Below are 20347 nucleotides of genomic sequence, written 5' to 3'. Positions count from 1 at the left end.
ACTTGGCTTGCTGTGTTCCTCCAGCTTCACACCGTGTTATTCTACATTTCATTTGCCTTCCTAACCACCAAATGAAACTTAAGGGAATCCTGACTTAGGATTCTCAAGTCCTGGATGCGAGTTTGCTCGCTGAGCTGGAAGGTTAGTTTTCAGACGTTTAGTCACCATCGGAAGCTCGCTGATGTTACCTAGAATGGTGACGAAACGTCTGAAAACTAACCTTCCAGCTCAGCGAGCAAACTCACATCCAGAAACTCAACCTGAGTTACAAATCTTCTCCAAACTTGGTATTCTCAGGTCCCTTTGTGCTTCAGATTTCTGAAGTCCTTCCCTGTCTAGAAAATAGTTTACACCTCCATTCTTCCTAACAAAATGTATAGCTTCACGTTTTGCCACATTGCATCCAAGTTCTTCTGCAGCTTCTGTGCTTCCTCCATGGTACCTATCCCTCCACTTATTTTTGCGTCATCTGCAAACTTAGCAACAATGCCCTTGGTTCCTTTGTCCAGATCATTAGTGTAGAAATTAAATAATTGTGGTCCCAATACTGTCATTTACAGAACTCCACTAGTCACCAGCTGTCATCCTAAAAAAGGCTCCCTTCATCTGCCTTGTACCAAATAGAGGATTGGCTATTTGTGCTAGTACTATGCCCCAAACGTCACGGGCTCTTATCTCATTTAGCAGCCTCATGTGTGGTACTTTGTCAAAGGCCTTCTGGAAAGTCTCGTAGATCACAATCCACTGGCTCTTGTTTGTCTAACTTGCTCATTACAGAACTGACCCATTCCGCCCTTGCTGGCTCTTTCAAAAAGCACAGGCACACCTCGCTCCACATCTCCATTGCTCGTCTGAAACCCTGTAAGTTCTTCATCCTCAAATAAGTTTTCAACTCCCTTTTAAAATAATTTAGAGAATTGGTTTCCACCATTTTTTGAATTCAATCATTCGGCTTCTGTCAACTATTTATAGAAATTTTCCTCCAACTCATCTGGATTTTTTGCCAATAATTTTGAATCTACAGCTTCTGAATAGTAACCCACTAAATTGACATTTAGAAAGTGTGGGGCTTCTTGTGAAGCAAGACTGGCCATACTTGGCTCTTTTCCACTGGAATTTAGAACAGTGAGGGGTGACTTGGTTTTTATGGCTCGACCAAAAGGCAAAGATAAACAAACCACAGTAAAAAAAAAAGTTAATAGATTCACGAGATGAAAATAAAGTAGTTTGTAAAAAGGAAACTGGGAAAAAATAGCAAGGTCAAAGATTTGGAAGCAATTTAGAACCCAAAAGAAAGACTAAGAAACAGATCAAGGGAATGAAGAGAGAATAAATGCAAACTAGTGAGGACCTTAAAACTGAACTGTAAAACTACTTCAGATTTAGGAAAAGCAATAGATTAGCAAGGCCTACCAAAAAGGTGGTAAAAGGAGAACTTACAGTGGAAAACAGGAAAATGGCAGAGAAACTAAACAGTTGACTGTGTCTGTCTTTGTGGAAGAGAGGGTATCTCCCATAAATACTAGGCAACCAGGAGACTTGTAAAACTGTGGAACTAATAGAAATAAGTATTTGTGAAGAACTGTTGTAGTATTTGAAAAGTTAACTGGATTCAAATGTTGATAAATCCCCTGGGCTAAATGAGCTACATCTCTCAGTGCTGAAGGAGTCAGCTGTGGAGATGTTGGATGCATTGGTGGTTATCCTCTTATAAAGACCAACTTGCTTTAAAACAATGGACTAAAAAAATGGGAAGAAATACCACTTCAAACAAAAGGAAACTGTGAAAGAGGATGCTGCAGTTTTAAAGACAAATTACTGGAACTCATTGAGTTGTTTCTACAACACTGTCTTATTTAAGCGTGGGAGCTTTTAGATACGTCAGCATTGCGTGTGACCATGCGAGTGTTTTTGTAGGTGCTCAGAGCAAATTTGCCCAGTGACAGTCTTTTCATCAAAACAGCAACCAAGACCAGTTGCAGGGTTTCAGGTGTGCTCATCATGGTAAGAGTTTTGCAATTGATTCCTGGACTACAGCTTCAGTGGTATGTTTGGATAATACAGGAGAAACTTTTAGTCTGAAAAGGGAATGCACTCAAAAGTCTCTCTCCATCCTGTGTGGGGAAGTAGTGGAAAATTTCCTGGTAGCTGTATTATTCTTCAGCCTTGTCTGTGTGTCTGCTAATATGCACAGGAAAAATCTTAAAGGGGTAGATCTGGAGGTTTTTTTTAAAACTCTTATTTATGGTATATGGGTGTCACTGGCTAGACCAACATTTATTGCCCTTTCCTAGTTATCCAGAGGGCAGTTAGAGTCAATGACATTGCTATGGGTCTGTAGTCGCACATGGGCCAGACCAGGTAAGAATAGCAGATTTTCTTCCCTAAAAAAAGGTCCATAGTAAACCAGATAGATTTTTACAACAATCAACATTTGTCACCATTATATTAGCATTTTATTCCAGCATTTTATTTAATTCAAACTTCACTATATGCTGTGGTTCAGTCTGAACCCATGCCCTAGAACATTAGCTTCATAAGTTAATAATTCACATTTCTTTCTTAACATTGATTGAAAAGAGATTGATGACCATAAACAGTTATTTTCTTGTTAATGATAAAGCCTGGTGTTCATATTCATTTAATATGAATTCGACAGTTGGGTAAAAGCAGGCAATTTGTTGCTTTAAATCAGTTTGTCACAACTGTGACGACTCCAGGAACCATGGAGCTTGATTTCCATCACATTATCCCAAGATGAGCCAGTAGGTTCTAGAAAGGAGCAAACGTAACCCTGCTATTTAAAGGAGAGAGGATGACTTTCTGTAAATAGCAGGTAGACCACAGCACGTGTTAAACTACTGGCTTCATTTTCTGAAAAATGAAGGGTAAAAACCCTTTTCAATCCAGAAGATGTCCAAATAGTTCCATATGCTCCACTTTTCCCATGTAGACCTTCAATATAAATATGTATCCCCACAGAATAACTATGAAGTTATTCATTGTCAAAGGAAAAAAATCAAAGGCAGAACACTTCTTCAACAGTGAGAGGCTGAGATGTACGGGTATCCAAAGGGACTGACATGTCTTTATTCATTTAAGGTTAGCATGCAGGTGCAGCAAGCATTTAGGAAGGGAAATGGTACACTGGCCTTCATCACAATGGGATTCGATTACAAGAGTAAAGATGTCTTGCTGCTGTTGTATGACATCTTGGTTAGACCTCAAGGCTTCACCTGAATTTTGTGCCCAGTATCGATCCCCGATCATCAGAGGGATGTACTCACCATACAGGGAATACAGCAGAGGTTCACCACATTAATCCTGAGACAGTGAAATTTTCTTTTGAGAAGGCTGGGTTTGTATTCTCCAGAGTTTCGTAGAATGAAGTTTACATCGAAACAACAAAATTCTTACAGGCCATGATATGGTGGATGTAGACTAGCTGTATCCCCTGCCTGATGAGTCCAAAAATCAGGGGCATAATCTTAAATGGCCCTTATCCTGCAACTGAGATGAGGAGGAATTTCATCAGAGGGTGGAGTGTCTTTGGAATGCTCTACCCCAGAGGGCTGCAGAAACACACAGAGCAAGTTCAAGGCAGAAACGGATAGATTTCTGGGGACTAACTTCATACCCCTTTATGTCATTAGTGTGGAAAAGGCATGGCGATCAATGATCAGCCATGATCTAATTGAAAAGTGGAGCAGGCTTGTTGGGCTGACTGGTCTGAAAGGGTTTAAAACGCAGATTCAGTTAGAAGCGTTCTACCAAAAGTAACTGCAAATAGAACATAGATTAGCAGATGCACCCAAGAACAGAATGGCAAAGGGCCAGAAAGAAAAACAGAGTTTGCTGGCAAAACTCAGGTTGGCAGCAACAGCAAAGAGAAAGCAAAAAGTTACCTTCTTCAGAACATGTCTGCTCTGAAGAAGGGTCATTGGACTTAAAATGTTAACTCTTTTCTCTCCAAGGTGTTACTGGAAATGTTGAGATTCTCCAGAAGTTTCTGCTTTTGTTTCAGATCTTCATCATCCATAGTTTATTGTGCAGCATGGTAGCTCAGTGGTTAGCATTGATGCCTCAGAGCAACAGGGACCTGGGTTCAATTCCATCCTTGGGTGGCTGTCTCCCCATGTCTGCATGGGTTTCCTCCCACAGTCCAAAGATGTGCAGGCTCGGTGGATTGACCATGCTAAATTGCCCGTAGTGCTCAGGGGTGTGAGGGTTATAGGGGGATGGGTCTGGGCGGGATGGACTTGTTGGGCTGAAGGGCCTGTTTCCACACTGTAGGGAATCTAATCTAATCGATGCTTGATGGACATATTGTGGAGAATAAGTGATATCTAGTTAGCATACCATTGTATGCCGTAATACCAGTCATACCAAACGGTGGAAGGGATTCAAGTGACGGTATTGCCTATCCTTCTCCTAGTTCTTATTTATGTGTATTGATCCAATCAGGAACTGAATACGTGACTTAACATACAAAAGAAATGAGACAAGACCTTGTGGATTTTTGCCAAAGTTCAGTCTTAGAATGTTTAAGATCAACTTTCCTCATGTACACGAATAAATGATCATATCCTGAACCAGAATCTGAATCTTCTGATAAATTGCTAAGTTGAACCACAACAGGTCTACTCCTGCTCAGGTCAATCTGGCTGTCATTAGTGCAAGTCCTGTTTGGCAGCGCGAATAATGCAACACATCAGGTACCAGTATTCTAGCATTGAACAGAAGTGTCCAAAAATTATATATGGTTTTGATAGAGTGAACAAGAAGAATTGTGCCACCAGCAGGAGGGCCAGAAGCCAGGGAACCAAGATAATTGGGAAAAATTCATAACAGGTAGGTGGGGGAAAACATTATTTTGTTTAAATATGTAGCAGCTTATAGCAATTTGGAAAGTAGCCTGAAGAGTGCAATCAGAACAAAAAGTAGAGATTCTAATGTACCCTTACTGTACTGTGGTACCACGGCATGCTATGTTACTTAAAGAAAGCCCATTAACTAAAATCTAAATATTAGAACTATTTACTGAACTCAGACACCCTATATTTTAGCAAAAATAGTTTGTTTTCATGTAAAGTAAATGTAACCAGCACTGCTGAATTGTCAAATTTAAGAATCTAGTGGAATTGAACCACGATGTACCTTTTTCTCGTAGTTCCCCAAGAATTTCTTGCAGATTCTGATTGTGTTCCTCAAGTTCAAGATTGAGGGAGCCGGTTTCAGGGAAGGTTTTTAGAATATCTGCCACCATCTGAACCCAAGAGTCAGTATCCATTGCAGCAAGATGAACAATTTCAGTCAAGGAACTTTTCATCTGCAAGACAAGTAGAGAGATGTTAGAGTGATAGAGCTCTACCACACAGAAAAATACCCTATGACCCAAAGAATCTGCTCGTCAAAAACAAGTACCTAATTATTGTAATCCCATTCTCTGGCACTTCTATGCCTTTGCATTGCAAACATACATATGATAATGAGTCAAACTTGGAAATGGGAATTCCACTGTAAAATGCTCTCAACCTCAACATAATAGTGAAACATTAACCAAATTGTGGAAAGATCATAATTCAACTCTCTGCCTTGCTCTTTTTTGTTGTCTCAACAAAAAGAATGAGGCAAAGGTGATGACAAGAAAGTTATACAGCATGAGAGACATATGCAGTGGCTATATACCTGCTTTCAGTTGTTCCAAAGAAACTCAAGCACGTGGCAAACGACAGAAAGCATGACTTTCAAATTAGAAACTAAAATTCCTTCTGCAAGAACATACCTTTTCGCAAATCCAGGAAACTCGTGAGATTATACTATGATTACATGGTTCCCCCACCCCATGTAGCCAGAGAATACATTTAGGTTTGATGGGTGAGGAAGAAGGGGATAAAACAGCAAACACTGCTGAAAGGATGGACTCATCTTCTGTGACAAAATAGTCTATGAATTCCTTGTGTTTGCTGAACAAAAGGGTCGAGGTTAAGGAAACCACTGTTACCGGAAAAATATCGTTTGCAATTAACTTTGTCACAGCACAACGACGCGGAAACAGAGGGCAGTTTGCGTACAGTAGAATGAATCCTGACAGAAACCGATGTTGATAAGGAATTCTGGTCAAGTCTGGGCAAAGCAGCAGTGTGTCAGATGTGATCACCTTTATCCTCTGGACTTGAGGGAGCCACGGGAAAAATATAAGATTTCACTCGAAAGGACAAAGACTGCTGCAGTGACCTCTGCTGGTCATTTTATACACTTAAATGAGCCACATAAATCATGTGAAATGGATAGGAAGATTACATTGAGCAACTGATTATGTAGTACATCGTGCTTATGCTATTTTTAGTCCAATTTGTGCACAGTATTCCAGATGTGGTCACCTAGCTCCTATACAATTGAAGCAAGACCTCACTACTTGCAGTAAAGGCTAACAATTCATTTGCCTAACAGTTTTTTGCATCTGCAACATTAGACTTCAGCAACTTATTGGCAAGGACGCGGCTAGCTTCGTACATCTAGAGACGTTCCCACCTCAACAACATAAGGAATATTCTGTACGTTTTTCCTATCAAAGTAGGTAACGTCACATCTGCCTACATTGTATTCCACCTTCCATGTTCTTGCCCACTCAAAGAACGTGTCCAAACTCTCCAGAAACCACTTTCCATCTTCCTCATAACACATGGTCTCGTAACTTTATACCATCTGCAAATTTGGAAATATTACATTTGATACATACCATGATGAGCTGTGGCCCAAGTACAGATCCTTGTGGTATCCCACTAGTCTCTCAGTCTGCCAACTTGACAGAGACCCATTTATGCCTTCTCTTTCATGTCTGTTACCCAATCCTTAAATCCACATGATGACATTCCTCTATAACAGATTTTAGCATTTTTCCAGACTACTGGTGTAAGGCTCACACATCTGTAATGCCCAGTTTTCTCCTACTCATATTTGCAGGAATTTTTCCAGAACAAAGAGCACAGAACAGTACTGCACATGAACAGACCTTTTGCCCAACCAAGCCTACACAGACACAACCAAACAAATCTCTTGGTTCTACACAGTCCGTATCCCTCTATTCTCTACCTATTCATGGATATGCCATCGGTGTAAAAAAAACATGCAATTACATCTCCTTTAAACTTTTCCCCCTTTTAACTTAAACCTGTGTACCCGAGTAACTGACATTTCTACCCTGGGAACGAGGATGGTAGTAATCTCTGGATTACTTCCAGTGCCATGTGGTAGTGAGGGCAAGAACAGAATGATATGGCAGATGAATGCATGGCTAAAGAATCAGTGCAGGGGTCAGGGATGCAGATTCTTGGATCATGGAGATCTTTTCTGGGGCAGAGGTGACCTGTTCAAGAGGGACGGGTTGCACCTGAACTGGAGAGGGACTAATATCCTGGCAGGCAATTTGCTCGCATTACAAAGGAGAGTTTAAACTAAACTGGCTCAGGAGGTGGGATGCTCAACAGCTGGGAGGCAAGCGTGATGCAATAAATAGCAAGTTGGAGAGACAGGTCAAGATTGAACAGGACAGAGAATGAGGGATGCCTGTTAGATTAAATTGCATCCATTTCAATGCAAGTGGGCTGACAGGTAATATAGGTATATAGGAATGGGATTATTCTAGCCATTACAGAAACATTGCTAAAGGAGAGGCAGGACTGGCAGCTTAATGTGCTAGGGTACAGGTGCTTCAGGTGGGACAGCGGAGGAGGAAAGAAGGGAGGAATTGCATTCTTGATTAAGGGAGTATCACAGCAGTAGGCAGAGATGAAATAAGTGAGGGATCACCCAGTGAGGCTTTGTGGGTGGAGATAAATAGGAAGGGGATGATGATGTTATTGCGGTTGTATTACAGGCACGCCCCTCCCAAAGAGAGGATGGGAATTAGAGGAGCAATTATGTAGGGAGATCGAAAGACTTGCAGGAGCAATAGGGTTATCATAGTGGAGGATTTAAAATTTTCCTAACATTGACTGGGATTGTCATAGTGTTAAGGGCTTAGATGAGGTGGAATTTGTTACATGCATTCAGGAAAGTTTCCTCAAGCAGTATATAGAGGGTCCTACTTGGGAAGGAGCAAAACCTGACCTACTCTTTAGGAACAGGACAAGACAAGTGACTGAGGTGACAGTGGGGTTGCACTTTGGGACCAGTGACCATAGTTCTATTAATTTTAAAATAGTTATGGAGAAGGACAAAACTGGGCCATGGGTTCAAGTTTGAATTGGGGCAAGGTGAATTTTGATGGAATTAGACAGGAGCTTGCAGGAGTTGATTGGAGTAGTTTGTTTTAACGGGATCTCTGGCAAGTGGGAGGCCTTTAAACGTATGATAGCTAGTGTTCAAGGGTCAGTATGATCCCATGAAGGTGAAGGGAAAGGAATAGGGAACTGTGGATGACAAGAGATACTGAGGCCTGTGCCCAAGATCAAGGGAATCCCTTAATGTATATAGGGGATGCAGGAGTTTACTGAAGGAGGAAACGACAGCGCGAGACCCCACAAGGGCCAAAATGGACATGTATGCGCAGAACCGCAGGAGATGGGTGAGGTCCTCAAATGAATATTTCTACAATGTTTACTGTGAAGACAGACACGAAGACTTGGAGAAGTTAGTTGTAATACCTTGGGAACAATCCATATCACAGTACAGGAATTGTCGGATATATTAGAAGGCATGAAGGTGGTTACATTTCCTGGTCTTGACCAGATATATCCAAGAACCCTGCAAGAGGCTACAGTAGAAATTGTAGGGGCCCTGGCTGACATATTTGCACCATTAACCATAGGCGAGGACCCGGAAGACTGGAGGGTAGCAAATGTTGTGCCCTTATTCAAGAAGGGCTGCAGAGAAAAACCTCTGGAAATTATGGATCTGTAAGCTTAACATCTGTGGTAGGTGAGTTACTGGAGAAGATTCTGAGGGATATACATGCATTTAGAAAGACATGGTTTGATTAGGAGTAGTCAACATGGCTTTGTGGTGGGAGATCATTCTTCACAAATTTTTTAGACTTCTTTGATGAAGTGACCAGGAAGGTTGATGAGGGCAGGGCAGTAGACAGTCTATGTGGAATTCAGTAAGGCCTTCAATAGGCTTTCACAGGGTAGGCTGTTCTGGAAGGCTAGACTGCATGGAATTCAGGAAGAGCTGGCAGATTGTTTCCTACCATCAAGCCAATCGTGTATCCAAAGAGTAATAATGGAAAGATGCTTGTTGGACTGGAAGACTGTGACAAATGGCGTGCCTCAGGGGTTGGTAGCAGGCCCATTGCTGTTTGTTGTCTATATCAAAGATTTGGTGGAAAATGTACAAGGCATGATTAATAAGTTTGCAGATGATACTAAAACAGGTGTTATTGTGGACAGTGAGGAAAGTTATCAGAAATGACGGAAGGATCTTGATCAGCTGAGGAAGTGGGCCAAGAAACAGCAAATGGAGTTTAATATAGCTAAGTATGGGGCTTTGCATTTTGTTAAATCAAATTAAGATGGGAGTTTCATGGTGAACGGTAGGGCTTTAAGGAGTGTAGTGGCATAGAGGGACCCCAGAGTTCAGGTGCATGGTTCTCCGAAAGGGTAGTCATGGGGAGACAGGGCAGTGAAGGCAGCTTTTGGCACACTGGCCTTCAGCAGTCAGGGCACGGAGTACAGAGGTTGGGAAGTTATGTTGCAGTTGCACAGGATGTTGGTGAGGCCACAGGTGGAATACGGTGTTCAGTTTTGGTCACCTGCTGTAGGCAGGATGTTATTAAACAGGAAAGAGAGCAGAGGAGATTTACCAGGATGTTGCCAGACTCAAGGGACTGAGTTGTAGGGAGAGATTGGACAAGCTAGGACATTTTTTTCCAGATTACAGGAGACTGAGGCAGGATCTTATTGATGTGTATAAGATCATGAGCGGCATGGATAGGGTGAATGCACTTAGTCTCTTCCCCAGGGCTGGGGAAATCGGAGTAGACTAGACAGCATCAGTTTAAGCTAAGAGGGGAAAGAATATATGGAAATCCAAGAAGCAACCTATGATTTTTTTTTAAAAAAAAGAGAGGGTGGTACGCATATGGAGTGAGTTGCTAGTGGAAGTGGTTGAGGCGGGTATATTAACAACATGTAAAAGACATTTGAATGAATATGTGAATAGGAAACGTTCAGAAGGATATGGGCCCAAGTGCAGAGCAATGGGCTTAGCAAGGGTGCACATTTTGGTCTGCATGGACTGAAGGGCCTGTCTCTGAGCTTTAGGACTCTATGACTTTATAACTCAAATTATCCATGTCTCTCAATGTTATAAACTTCTATTAGGTCACCTATCAGTCACTCCAACATACAATTGAAAACAAACTAAGTTTGTCCAATCAGAGATAGTAGGAGCTGATGCTGCTTGACCTGCTGTGTTCATCCAGCTCCACACCATGTTATCTAAGTTTGTCCAATCCCTTGTTCTCATAGCTAATCCCCCTCCAAATCAGGCAACATCCTAGTAAACCCCTTATGTAACAAAAAGAAAAGTTGCTGTAAAGCCCAGCAGGTCTGGCAGCATCTGTGAAGAAAAAAAAAATCAGTTAACGTTTCAGGTCTGGTGACCCTTCTCCAATTCTGTTTTTGTTCCTGGTTCACAGATTCTGCAGTTCTTTCCTTTTTTAAACCTTTTCTGTACCCTCTCCAAAGTCTCCACATCCTTCTGATAGTGTGGTGGCCAGAAGTGTAATTAGGCCACATTTGGAATACCGTGAACAGTTCTCTACAACTGCAACATGACTTGCCAATTTTTATACCGTATGCCCGACTGATTAAGGCAAACATGCTGCATGCCTTCTTGACCACCTTAACCACTTTGTTGCCACTTTCAGGAAACTGAGGAAGGGTCACGGACCCGAAATGTTAACTCTGTTTTCTCCACAGATGCTGCCAGACCTGCTGAGATTTTCCAGCAATGTTGTTTTTGTTCCGACATTTAAGTAGCTATCAGACAGGCATGTGGCTGATAGTATTAGGTAGAGGTGGAAGCTAGATAGACATTAGGTTTGGGTAAAAGTTCAGCACAACATCATGGGCTGAAGGTCCTGTACTGTGCTGTACTGTACTGTTCTGTTCTTCAATCACCTTTGTTACTCCCTCAAAACAAAAACTCAAGCTTGTGAAACATGACTTCCCCATACAAAGCCATGTTGCCTATCACTACATTTTTCTAAATTTGATTAAATCCCGTCCCTAAATCATCTCCAATAATTTCCCTACATCTGATGCAAGGCTCAGTTGCTTACAATTTCCCGGATTACCCCTTTTGCCCTTCTTAAACCAAGGACAATGTTGGCTCTACTTCAGTTCTCTGGGACCTCTCCTGGGAGTGAACAGGATACAAAGATTTCCCAAAAAAATGTCATCCTTCACCTTAGTACGCTGGGATGGATCCCATCAGGTCCTGGGGATTGTCTACTTCAATGCTTTTTAAAAAGCATCTAGTTTCCTTTTTCCCCCTATTTGGACATGAATAATTTTAGATTACTACCAATGTATCGATTATCCTTAAAGAGACTTCTTTCAATACTCTGGGATTTAGAATAACAGGTGCTGGAAATCATTTCCATTAACTTCTCTAGTAAAAGATGCTTTACCAATAAAAAATTTCTTTCAACTTCTCATTCCCCCTAGCCAATAGGGGCTGTAATTATGCAAGATTACTCGTATATGCCTCTGTGAAAATAGATACAAATGAATCATTTGGTTTCTCCACCATTTCTCCATTTTCCATTATAAATTCTCCTTTCTCTGCTTGTAATGCACCCGCAGATGTCTCAGCCAAAGAATTCCCTTTTGTGTACCTATAAAAGTTTTTTTTTAAAAAAAACAGGCCACTTTTTTTTGCTAGATTGCATTCATATTCTATTCTTTCCCCATCTGTTTCTGGATCCTCCTTTGCTACTTTCTAAAAACTCAACAGTTCTTAGATTTATTACTGTTTCTGATGAGTGGGGAATATGATGGGCCATGTTACAGATTGTGCTGGAGTACGGTTCTGCTGCTGTTGATGGCCCTCAGCACCTCATGGATGGCCAGTCTTGAGTTGCTAAATCTGTGCGAAGTCTATCCCATTTAACACAGTGATAGTGCCACACAGCACGATGGAAGTTATTCTCAATGCGAAGGAGGGACTTAGTATCGGTAAGAGTGACCATTGCACAGTCTTTATGGAGATGGTCATGGACAGATTCAACTGCAGCTGGCAGATCGGTAAGGATGAGGTTTTGCTCTTGTTGGTTCCCTCACCACCTGCCACAGACCCAGTCTAGCACCAATGTCCTTTAGGAACTGATCAGCCCAATCTGTATTGACATTGAAATCCACCCACCCCGAATATATTTTGTGTCTTTGCCATTCTCAGTGCTTCTTCTAAGTCTTGTTCAAGATAGAGGAGTATTGAATCATCAGCTGAGGGAGGACAGTATGTGGTAATCCATGTTTAACCCAAGCCATGAGACTTGATAGGGTCCAGACTCAATGTTGAGGGCTCCTACAGCTACACCGCTCCCTCCCCCCAAACTAAATACCACTGTGCTGCCACATCTGCTGGGTCTGTCCTGCCAGTGGCCAGGACATACCCAGGGATGGTGATGGTGGTGTCTGGGACATAGTCATACTTAGAATCATGCCTTACAGGCAATGTGAGGCTGTTGCTTAACTAGTCTGAGACACCGGGCTCCCAATTTTGGCACTGGCCCCAGATGATAGTGAGGAGGACTTTGCAGGGTCAGTGTTGTTTTTGTCGTCATCTTTTCCAGTGCCTAGGTCAATGCCGGGTGATCCGTCCGGTTTCATTTCTGAGACTTTGTAGCGATCAGTACAATTAAGTGGCTTCCTGGGCCGTTTCAGACAGCATTTAAGAGTCAACCGCATTGCTATGGGTCTGGACTCACACGTAGGACAGACCAGGTGAGGGTGACCGATTTCCTTCCCAGAAGAGGATCAGTGAACCAGATGGGTTTTTCTGACAATCGGCAATGATTTCATCGTGATCAGCAGATTAATTCCAAAACATTTTTTAATTATTGAATTCAAATTCCACCATGTGCTGTGGTGAGATTCGAACCCGGGTTCTCTAGAACATTAGTTGGGTTTCTGAATAAATAGTCTAGTGACAACAACACTAGGCCATCCCCTATCTCATTCTCCTCTAACTACCAGCTATTCTCGAAAAAAGTAAGATTCTAATGGTATGCTCAGCAAATAAATACATGTCCCACTTATACAAACCAAAATTTAAAAAAAGAACTCAGTCTCTTGAAATTATAGCCAGGTTATGTCTCCTGAAATGTTCTGTGCCTTCTCTGTTGATCTTCTGTCAGGAATGTTCTCTGTGAATTCTTCTGTCTGGAATGTTAGCTCAGAGTGCTGCAGTATCTATTAGTTTGATGATGCTTTCTCCAAGACCTGACACAGCTGATCTCTTATCAGATGGCAATTGGTCCTCTCCTGATTTTCCAAATGCACTCTTCCTTTATACCCTTGATGACAGATCAATTTCTTACAACAGGATTGGTCCTATGTTGTTAAAATCATCAGATTTAAATTTAATTAATTTTCAGTATCTAAAGGCCTTGTTTAAATTAATTGGCTAATTTGTCTTCTTGATAACAAAACAAAACAGTTGCTTAACCTGCAAAACATCCAGTCTTTTGATATGAATTGTAAAATTCAGGTGGTCTATGCACCTGCAAACGCACAAAATGCCCACGGACCATTTTTTTAAAAATCTTCAGGTCTAGAAAACCACAGCATCTTCTAAAGAGGCCATACACTGCTTCCCCCCAAACTATCGTTTTATAATCATTAGAATTTTGCATTTCTAAAATATTGATGTCCTGTGTTCCAATCCACGACTACTCTACCCAACTTCACTACACCTCCCCGCTTAAGGAAAAAAAATGAATTATGAAAGGGTGGCTTCATTTTTTTCCTTTTCTATTGATAGATTCGTATCTCATTATTCTAGAGTTACGTTTCATCACACACACACCCCGTTTCTATGATGTATAGATATTTCTTTTAAACCCGCAATAGCATTTTCAGGAGCTTTCGTGAAGATTTATAACTCGGGCTGTGGCTGAGGTTGTAGACACGCATGCTGAGCCAGTGAGTTTGGTTGCAAATGTTACATCACACTGCTAGATAACATTGTCAGCGCATTTCCAGTGAAACATTGGTGAAAGAACAATTTTACCTAGCAGGGTGATGAAATGTTTGCAACTGAACCCACCGGCTTGGCAAGCATGTCTACAACATTTTCACGAGCCACAATATGTACGATCTGTAAACTAAATGCTTATAACCGAAGGCTCCAACAAAATAATCTGGAGTTCTTGTCTTTAAATCTTTTCAAAATGTCAAAAAGGATTGCATGGTTTGCAATGGGAACATTAAAATGTTGTAAGGCCAGTACGAAAGTCAATAACTCCTTTTTAACGGTGGAATATTTTCTCTGGTGGATAGAGTTTCTTTGGAAAATAAACCATTGGCCTTTCAATTCCACAATTATCCTTTTGCAACAACACAGCTCCAAGCCTCAACACTTGCATCGATGGCGAATTTAAAGCATTGAGAAATTTGGTGTGAACTGCTGCGGTTAACACTACCTTTTAAATTCTCAATGCTGCCTGGCATTTTTCTGTCCAGTGTAATTTCACTTTCTTCTTTAAGAAATAGGTTAGCGGTGCCGCCACAATACTGATGTTTAGTACAAAATTCCCGTAGAATCTGCTCAATCCCAAAAATGTAACTCTTCCTTAGAGGATGGTTTTATAAATTCCTTGATGGCCAGCATCTTCACATTTCTTGGTGTCATGAATCTGTGCCCAATGTTGTGCCCCAAGGAGGTCACTTCTGCCTTCGCGATTCTGTTTTTGCCAAGTTTATGACCAACTTTGCATTCCGTAGTCTCTCAAAGAGCTCTGCCAAACACTCCATGTGATCTTTCCATGAATGGCTAACTGCCACTAAGTCTTCTACATCAATGGCGCAATTACTCAATCCTGCCACAACTCTGTTCACAAGTCTTTGAAAAGTGGTTGGTTCGTTTGTCATTCCAAATATTGATACAGCCCATTTGGGGTTACAAAAGCAGAAACTTCTTTTGCTCTCTCTGACAAAGGTACTTGCCAGTAACTGTGAAGCAAGTCCAATGTTGTGATGCATGTGGGTTGTCCTACTTTTTCCACAGTCCTCCAGCCTTGGAATTGGCTACGAGACTGATTTGGTCAAGGCACAACCTTCTGATAATCTACGCAGCATCACCGAGTACCACCAGGTGTGGGAACCAATATGATCGGCAAATTCCACTCACTTTGACTCGGCTGTATGATGTTTTCTTATAGCATTATTTTCGCTTCCTTCTGAAACTGTGCTGCTTTGGAGAGGATTAAGCCTGTATGAGTATTGTTTTATCCAAACAGTATAGCAATATAAATGGGATACCTTTATCCCAATCATTTGGATAATCCTGACAATAAGCCCTCAGCATTGTCTTTAGGGTCTGATATCACCTTTCCGATGTTCCCTGTGACTCAGGATAGTACACACTTGATTTAAAGTGTTGGATCCCTAAACTATCCAAGGCGTCCTTAAATAATTTGGCAGTAAAATTGGGCCTTTGGTCTGACTGAATCTCCCGTGGTAGTCCACATTGGGTAAAGAAAGCAAGCAACTCCTCTATAATGTTTTTTGCCTTGACATTCCATAATGGAGTGACCTCCGGAAATTTAGTAGACACACCCATAATGGTTAGCAATACTGGCTCCCATTTTGGTTTTAGGAAGGTGACCTACAGAAAAGATTTTTCAAAATGTGGAAACTGGCATCCAAGGTTTAGGTTTTATTACTGCCTGTGGCTTTCCTACCATTTGACACGTATGACAGGTATAGCAAGATTCAACTACAGGATGCTGCCTGGACTGGAGGGCTTATCTTATGAAGAGAGGTTGACTGAGCTCGGACTTTTTTCATTGGAGAAAACGAGGAGGAGAGGGGACCTAATTGAGGTATACAAGATAACGAGAGGCATAGATAGAGTTGATAGCCAGAGACTATTTCCCAGGGCAGAAATGGCTAACACGAGAGGTCATAGTTATAAGCTGGTTGGAGGAAAGTATAGAGGGGATGTCAGAGGCGGGTTCTTTACACAGAGTTGTGAGAGCATGGAATGCGTTGCCAGCAGCAGTTGTGGAAGCAAGGTCATTGGGGTCATTTAAGAGACTGCTGGACATGCATATGGTCACAGAAATTTGAGGGTGCATACATGAGGATCAATGGTCGGCACAACATCGTGGGCTGAAGGGCATGTTCTACGTTCTACGTTCTACATCTTTATGCAATCCAGACCGACAGAAACACTTCTGCATCTTTGCCTGCGTCATTCTGGAATGCACTGATTTCTTTTCTGAGTAGGCTGTATGATTTAAATCATTAATGATCTCATCTTTTTGTTGCAAGTCCATTAATTTTTCAGAAATGGACACCTTTGCATGATCCTATACCTGGTTAGATTTTTCCTTTACCATTTCATCAAATAGTGTATCAACTAACTGGACCTTAACTCCAACATCTTTCTCTTTTGTTTTCACTTCTTGTTTTAGCTTATCACTGTGGGATTGTGCCACCACACAGTCCAGAAAAATTCCAGGGTTTTATTTTAAAACTTATTAGTTTCCTGGTTTTCTTTCAGTTTCTCAAATACAATGGGCATAACTGCCACCTTTAATGCAGCTATATCATTTCCAAGAACAACTGTATTCTTGGAACAGCCAATTATTCCATCACTCTCACTATCATTTCCCTAGCCTCACCTTACACGGGGAACACTAATTCTCTCTCCATTACTCCACAGATTATCACTCTCTCAAGCAACATTTCAGAAGGGGCACAAATCTTTTCATCTTTTACTATTAGAGACTTAGCAGCTCCCATATCTCTAAATACAGTAACTTCTTTACCTACTCCCCTGTTCTACCCAAGTAAACCTCTCCTGCAGCTCCTCAACTTCTCTTCGGATTTCCTTCACTACCTCAACTAATCCCACTGGTTTAGCATCTGTTACCACATCCTTCTCCCCAGTGGCTTTCTGTGTCTTTGTGTCCTATCTTATCACAGTGAAATCACCTGAGGCCTTTCACCATTTTTCCACTCTCTTGGGTCTCTTCACATGGTGAAGTATTCTCAGTGTGATCTACTTTTCATTTTACATTGAAGGATCTCCCTCTTTCCCAATTTCTGTCCCTCACCCAATGAAAACAGTCGGAAACTAGATTTCAACTTATGCACTAATGTGTACTTGTCCGCCATCTCTACAGCTCTTCTTGCTGTTTTAACTTTTTGTTGCTCAGCATGGGTTCTTATCATTTCTGGAAGTGAGCTTTTAAATTGCTCCAGCAGAATGATCTCTCTAAAATCCTCATGTCTTTTCTATCTTTAATGCCCTCACCCATCTATCAAAGTTGCTCTGTTTAATTCTTTCAAACGAGACAAATAGTTTTAAAGTGAGTGGAGTTCAATATAGGGGAGACGTCAGAGGTAGGTTCTTTACTCAGAGTGGCCAGGGCATGGAACGCATTGCCGGAGAGGGTAGTGGAGTCGGCCTCATTAGGGGCATTTAAGCAGCTATTAGATAGGCATATGGATGATAGTATAAGGTAGGAGTGGAGGTTAGGTGGACCTTAGGGTTTGGGGTAAAGGTTTGGTACAACATCGTGGCTGTACTGTTCTATGTTCTAGATAAGGCTTCTCCAGCTTTTTCCATTGAATTTTGGTAATGTTTTGACAAGTTTGTCTCTATCCCTACCAGGTCTTTAGTTATGATGGGTTTGCTTATCACACTCGTTTCCAACATTTTAAGTCAGCTATCCTGTTTAATTTGCAACTTTCAAAGTTCAAATCTTCTCTTTCTTCTCTCTCTCTGCTTGTAACTGTAATTCATACTGTTCCTGTTCGCTTTCTTTCCCTTTTGCCCTGGATCTTCTTTCCCTTTGTTCTCTAACTCCCATCTTTTTAGTTCACTTTCTAACTCCAATTGTCTTATTTGCAATTTAATTTTTTTCTAACACCATTGCACTTAAACTGTTTCTCTTGTGTACCTAAATGCTTGACTAACTCCTTTACAATTTCAGCTTTTTCTTATCTCTAGTTAAACCGAAATCTAGCCTGTCTGGTCATTCTAAATGTTTCTTTTTTTTAAAAAAACTGTCTTTCTTAAAAATTTTCTCTGCAAATTTGGGAAGCATCTTTGGCCCACAGAGTCTCAATAGCAATGTTAAGAGCCATTTTCCCACTTTTTGACTTAACCAACAAGCAACTGAAATTAAATAGATTATCTACTTTTAAGTTTAATTAGGAAACTAATCCCAAAGTCTGTTTAAATCTGCTGGGACCTTTCGTACCCTAAATCTGTCCAAATTCCGTTCAGATCCATCCAAATCGCAGATCTGACCTGTCCCAAGCTGTCCGAGTCCCGGACGATCCCCCAGGTACAGATCGAGGCCGTCCCCTGGAGAACTAAAACCGAAACACCCAGAGAGGCTCATCCCACTCTATAACCATGCGAAAAAGTAGTGTGAAAAGTGGTATAACCTGCCTCTCACCAATCAGTTATAAAGACTGGTTAAATGAAACAAACTCCTGACACCCACTATAAATCAACAAGAATTAGATAAATAAACTGTAACTGCGAACAAACTGACTGAACTATTAACAAACAAAACAATTCCCCGAACTAACTGTCCTCTCTAACTACCAGTACCATTTGTACAAACCAAACGTTAAACAAAAACCTCAGTCTCTTGAAATTACAGCCAGGTTATGTCTCCTGGAAGGTTCTGTGATCTTCTCCATTGATCTTCTGTCTGGAATGTTAGCTCAGAATGCCGCAGTATCTTTATTAGATGATACTTTCTCCAGGAGTTGAGAGCTGATCTCTTATCAGATAGCAATTAGTTCTCTCCCAATTTTCCAAATGGACTCATCTGTTACATCCTTGATGACAGATCAATTTCTTAACATAGGATTGGTCCAATGTTGTCAAAATTATTAGATACCAAACATCAATTAAAATTTAAAAAGGCCCTTGTTTAAATTAATTTGCTCAATTCAAATTTGTCATTGTGATAATAAAACTGCAGCTTGGCCTGTAAGCCATTCAGGGTTTTGATACAAATGTTACAATTCAGGTGCTCTGTGTACTTGCAAACACACAAGCTACCCACAGACATTTGTTTCAATATCCAAGTCTAGGAAAAGCACATCATCTTTAAAGAGGCCCATACACTGCTTTTCCACCTACATTTTAAAAACACCAAGTTCTAACGCCCTGCCATCCAATCCACAACTACTCTCTCTAACATTGCGAAGTTGGGCATTCAGCATTGCTTTATGCAAGGCTCACAAAGAGGTGCTTTTCTGAAGAAAGATCAATGGCCAGTGGTGTTCCACAAGGATTAGTACTGGGGCTTCTGTTGTTTATAAGATACTTAAAAATGGCTTGGCCAAAAATGTCAGATGGTCTTGATTGTTAAGTTTGCAGAAAGGCTGAGGGACTTGAGGCTGTTTTCATTAGAGAGAAGAAGGTTGTGAGGTGTCTTAATTGAAACATATAAAATAATCAGAGGGTTAGATAGGGAGAGCCTTTTTCCGAGGATGGTGATGGTGAGCACGAGGGGGCATAGCTTTAAATTGAGGGGTGAAAGATATAGGACAGATGTCAGAGGTAGTTTCTTTACTCAGAGTAGTAAGGGAATGGAACGCTTTGCCTGCAACGGTAGTAGATTCACCAACTTTAGGTACATTTAAGTCATCATTGGACAAGCATGTGGACGTACATGGAATAGTTTAGGTTAGATGGGCTTGAGATCGGTATGACAGGTCGGCACAGCATCGAGGGCCGAAGGGCCTGTACTGTGCTGTAATGTTCTATGTTCTATGTTCTATGACAAAAATTAGAAGAGTTACGGATAGTGAAGGAGGATAGCAAGGGTTGCAACTGGATGTAGATCAGCTAGAAAGTTGGGCGGAAGAATGACAGATGGAGTTTAATCCAGGAAACCGTGTGGTGATGCATTTTTGGAGTTCAAATACAAAAGGAAAGTACACAGTTAATGGCCAGACCCTTCGGGGCATTGATACAGAGGGATCTTGAATTCCTAGTCCATCGCGCCCTGAAAGTGGCAACACAAGTGGAAAAGGTGGTAAAGAAGGCATACAGCATTCTTGCCTCCATCAGTCAGGGCACGGAGTAAAAATGTTGGCAAATCACATTACAACCATATAAGACTTTGGTCAGGCCACAT

The 20347-nt window shown here is 41.3% G+C and overlaps 1 protein-coding gene across 1 annotated transcript in view; it reads right to left on the bottom strand.

Annotated features, from left to right (window-relative positions):
- Positions 1-20347, bottom strand: part of nelfa (negative elongation factor complex member A) — a 66223-nt gene that overhangs the window by 20450 nt on the left and 25426 nt on the right. Inside the window, exon 2 of the mRNA XM_048533559.2 lies at positions 5158-5329. Within this exon, the coding sequence (XP_048389516.1) occupies positions 5158-5329 (172 nt within the window). The remainder of the gene's footprint in view (positions 1-5157; positions 5330-20347) is intronic.

Source organism: Stegostoma tigrinum, chromosome 1, assembly GCF_030684315.1.
Source record: "Stegostoma tigrinum isolate sSteTig4 chromosome 1, sSteTig4.hap1, whole genome shotgun sequence".
In the NCBI taxonomy this organism is placed as follows: Eukaryota; Metazoa; Chordata; class Chondrichthyes; order Orectolobiformes; family Stegostomatidae; genus Stegostoma; species Stegostoma tigrinum.
The sequence above is the reverse complement of the archived record's forward strand: the minus strand, read 5'-3'. Positions and strand labels throughout refer to the sequence as shown.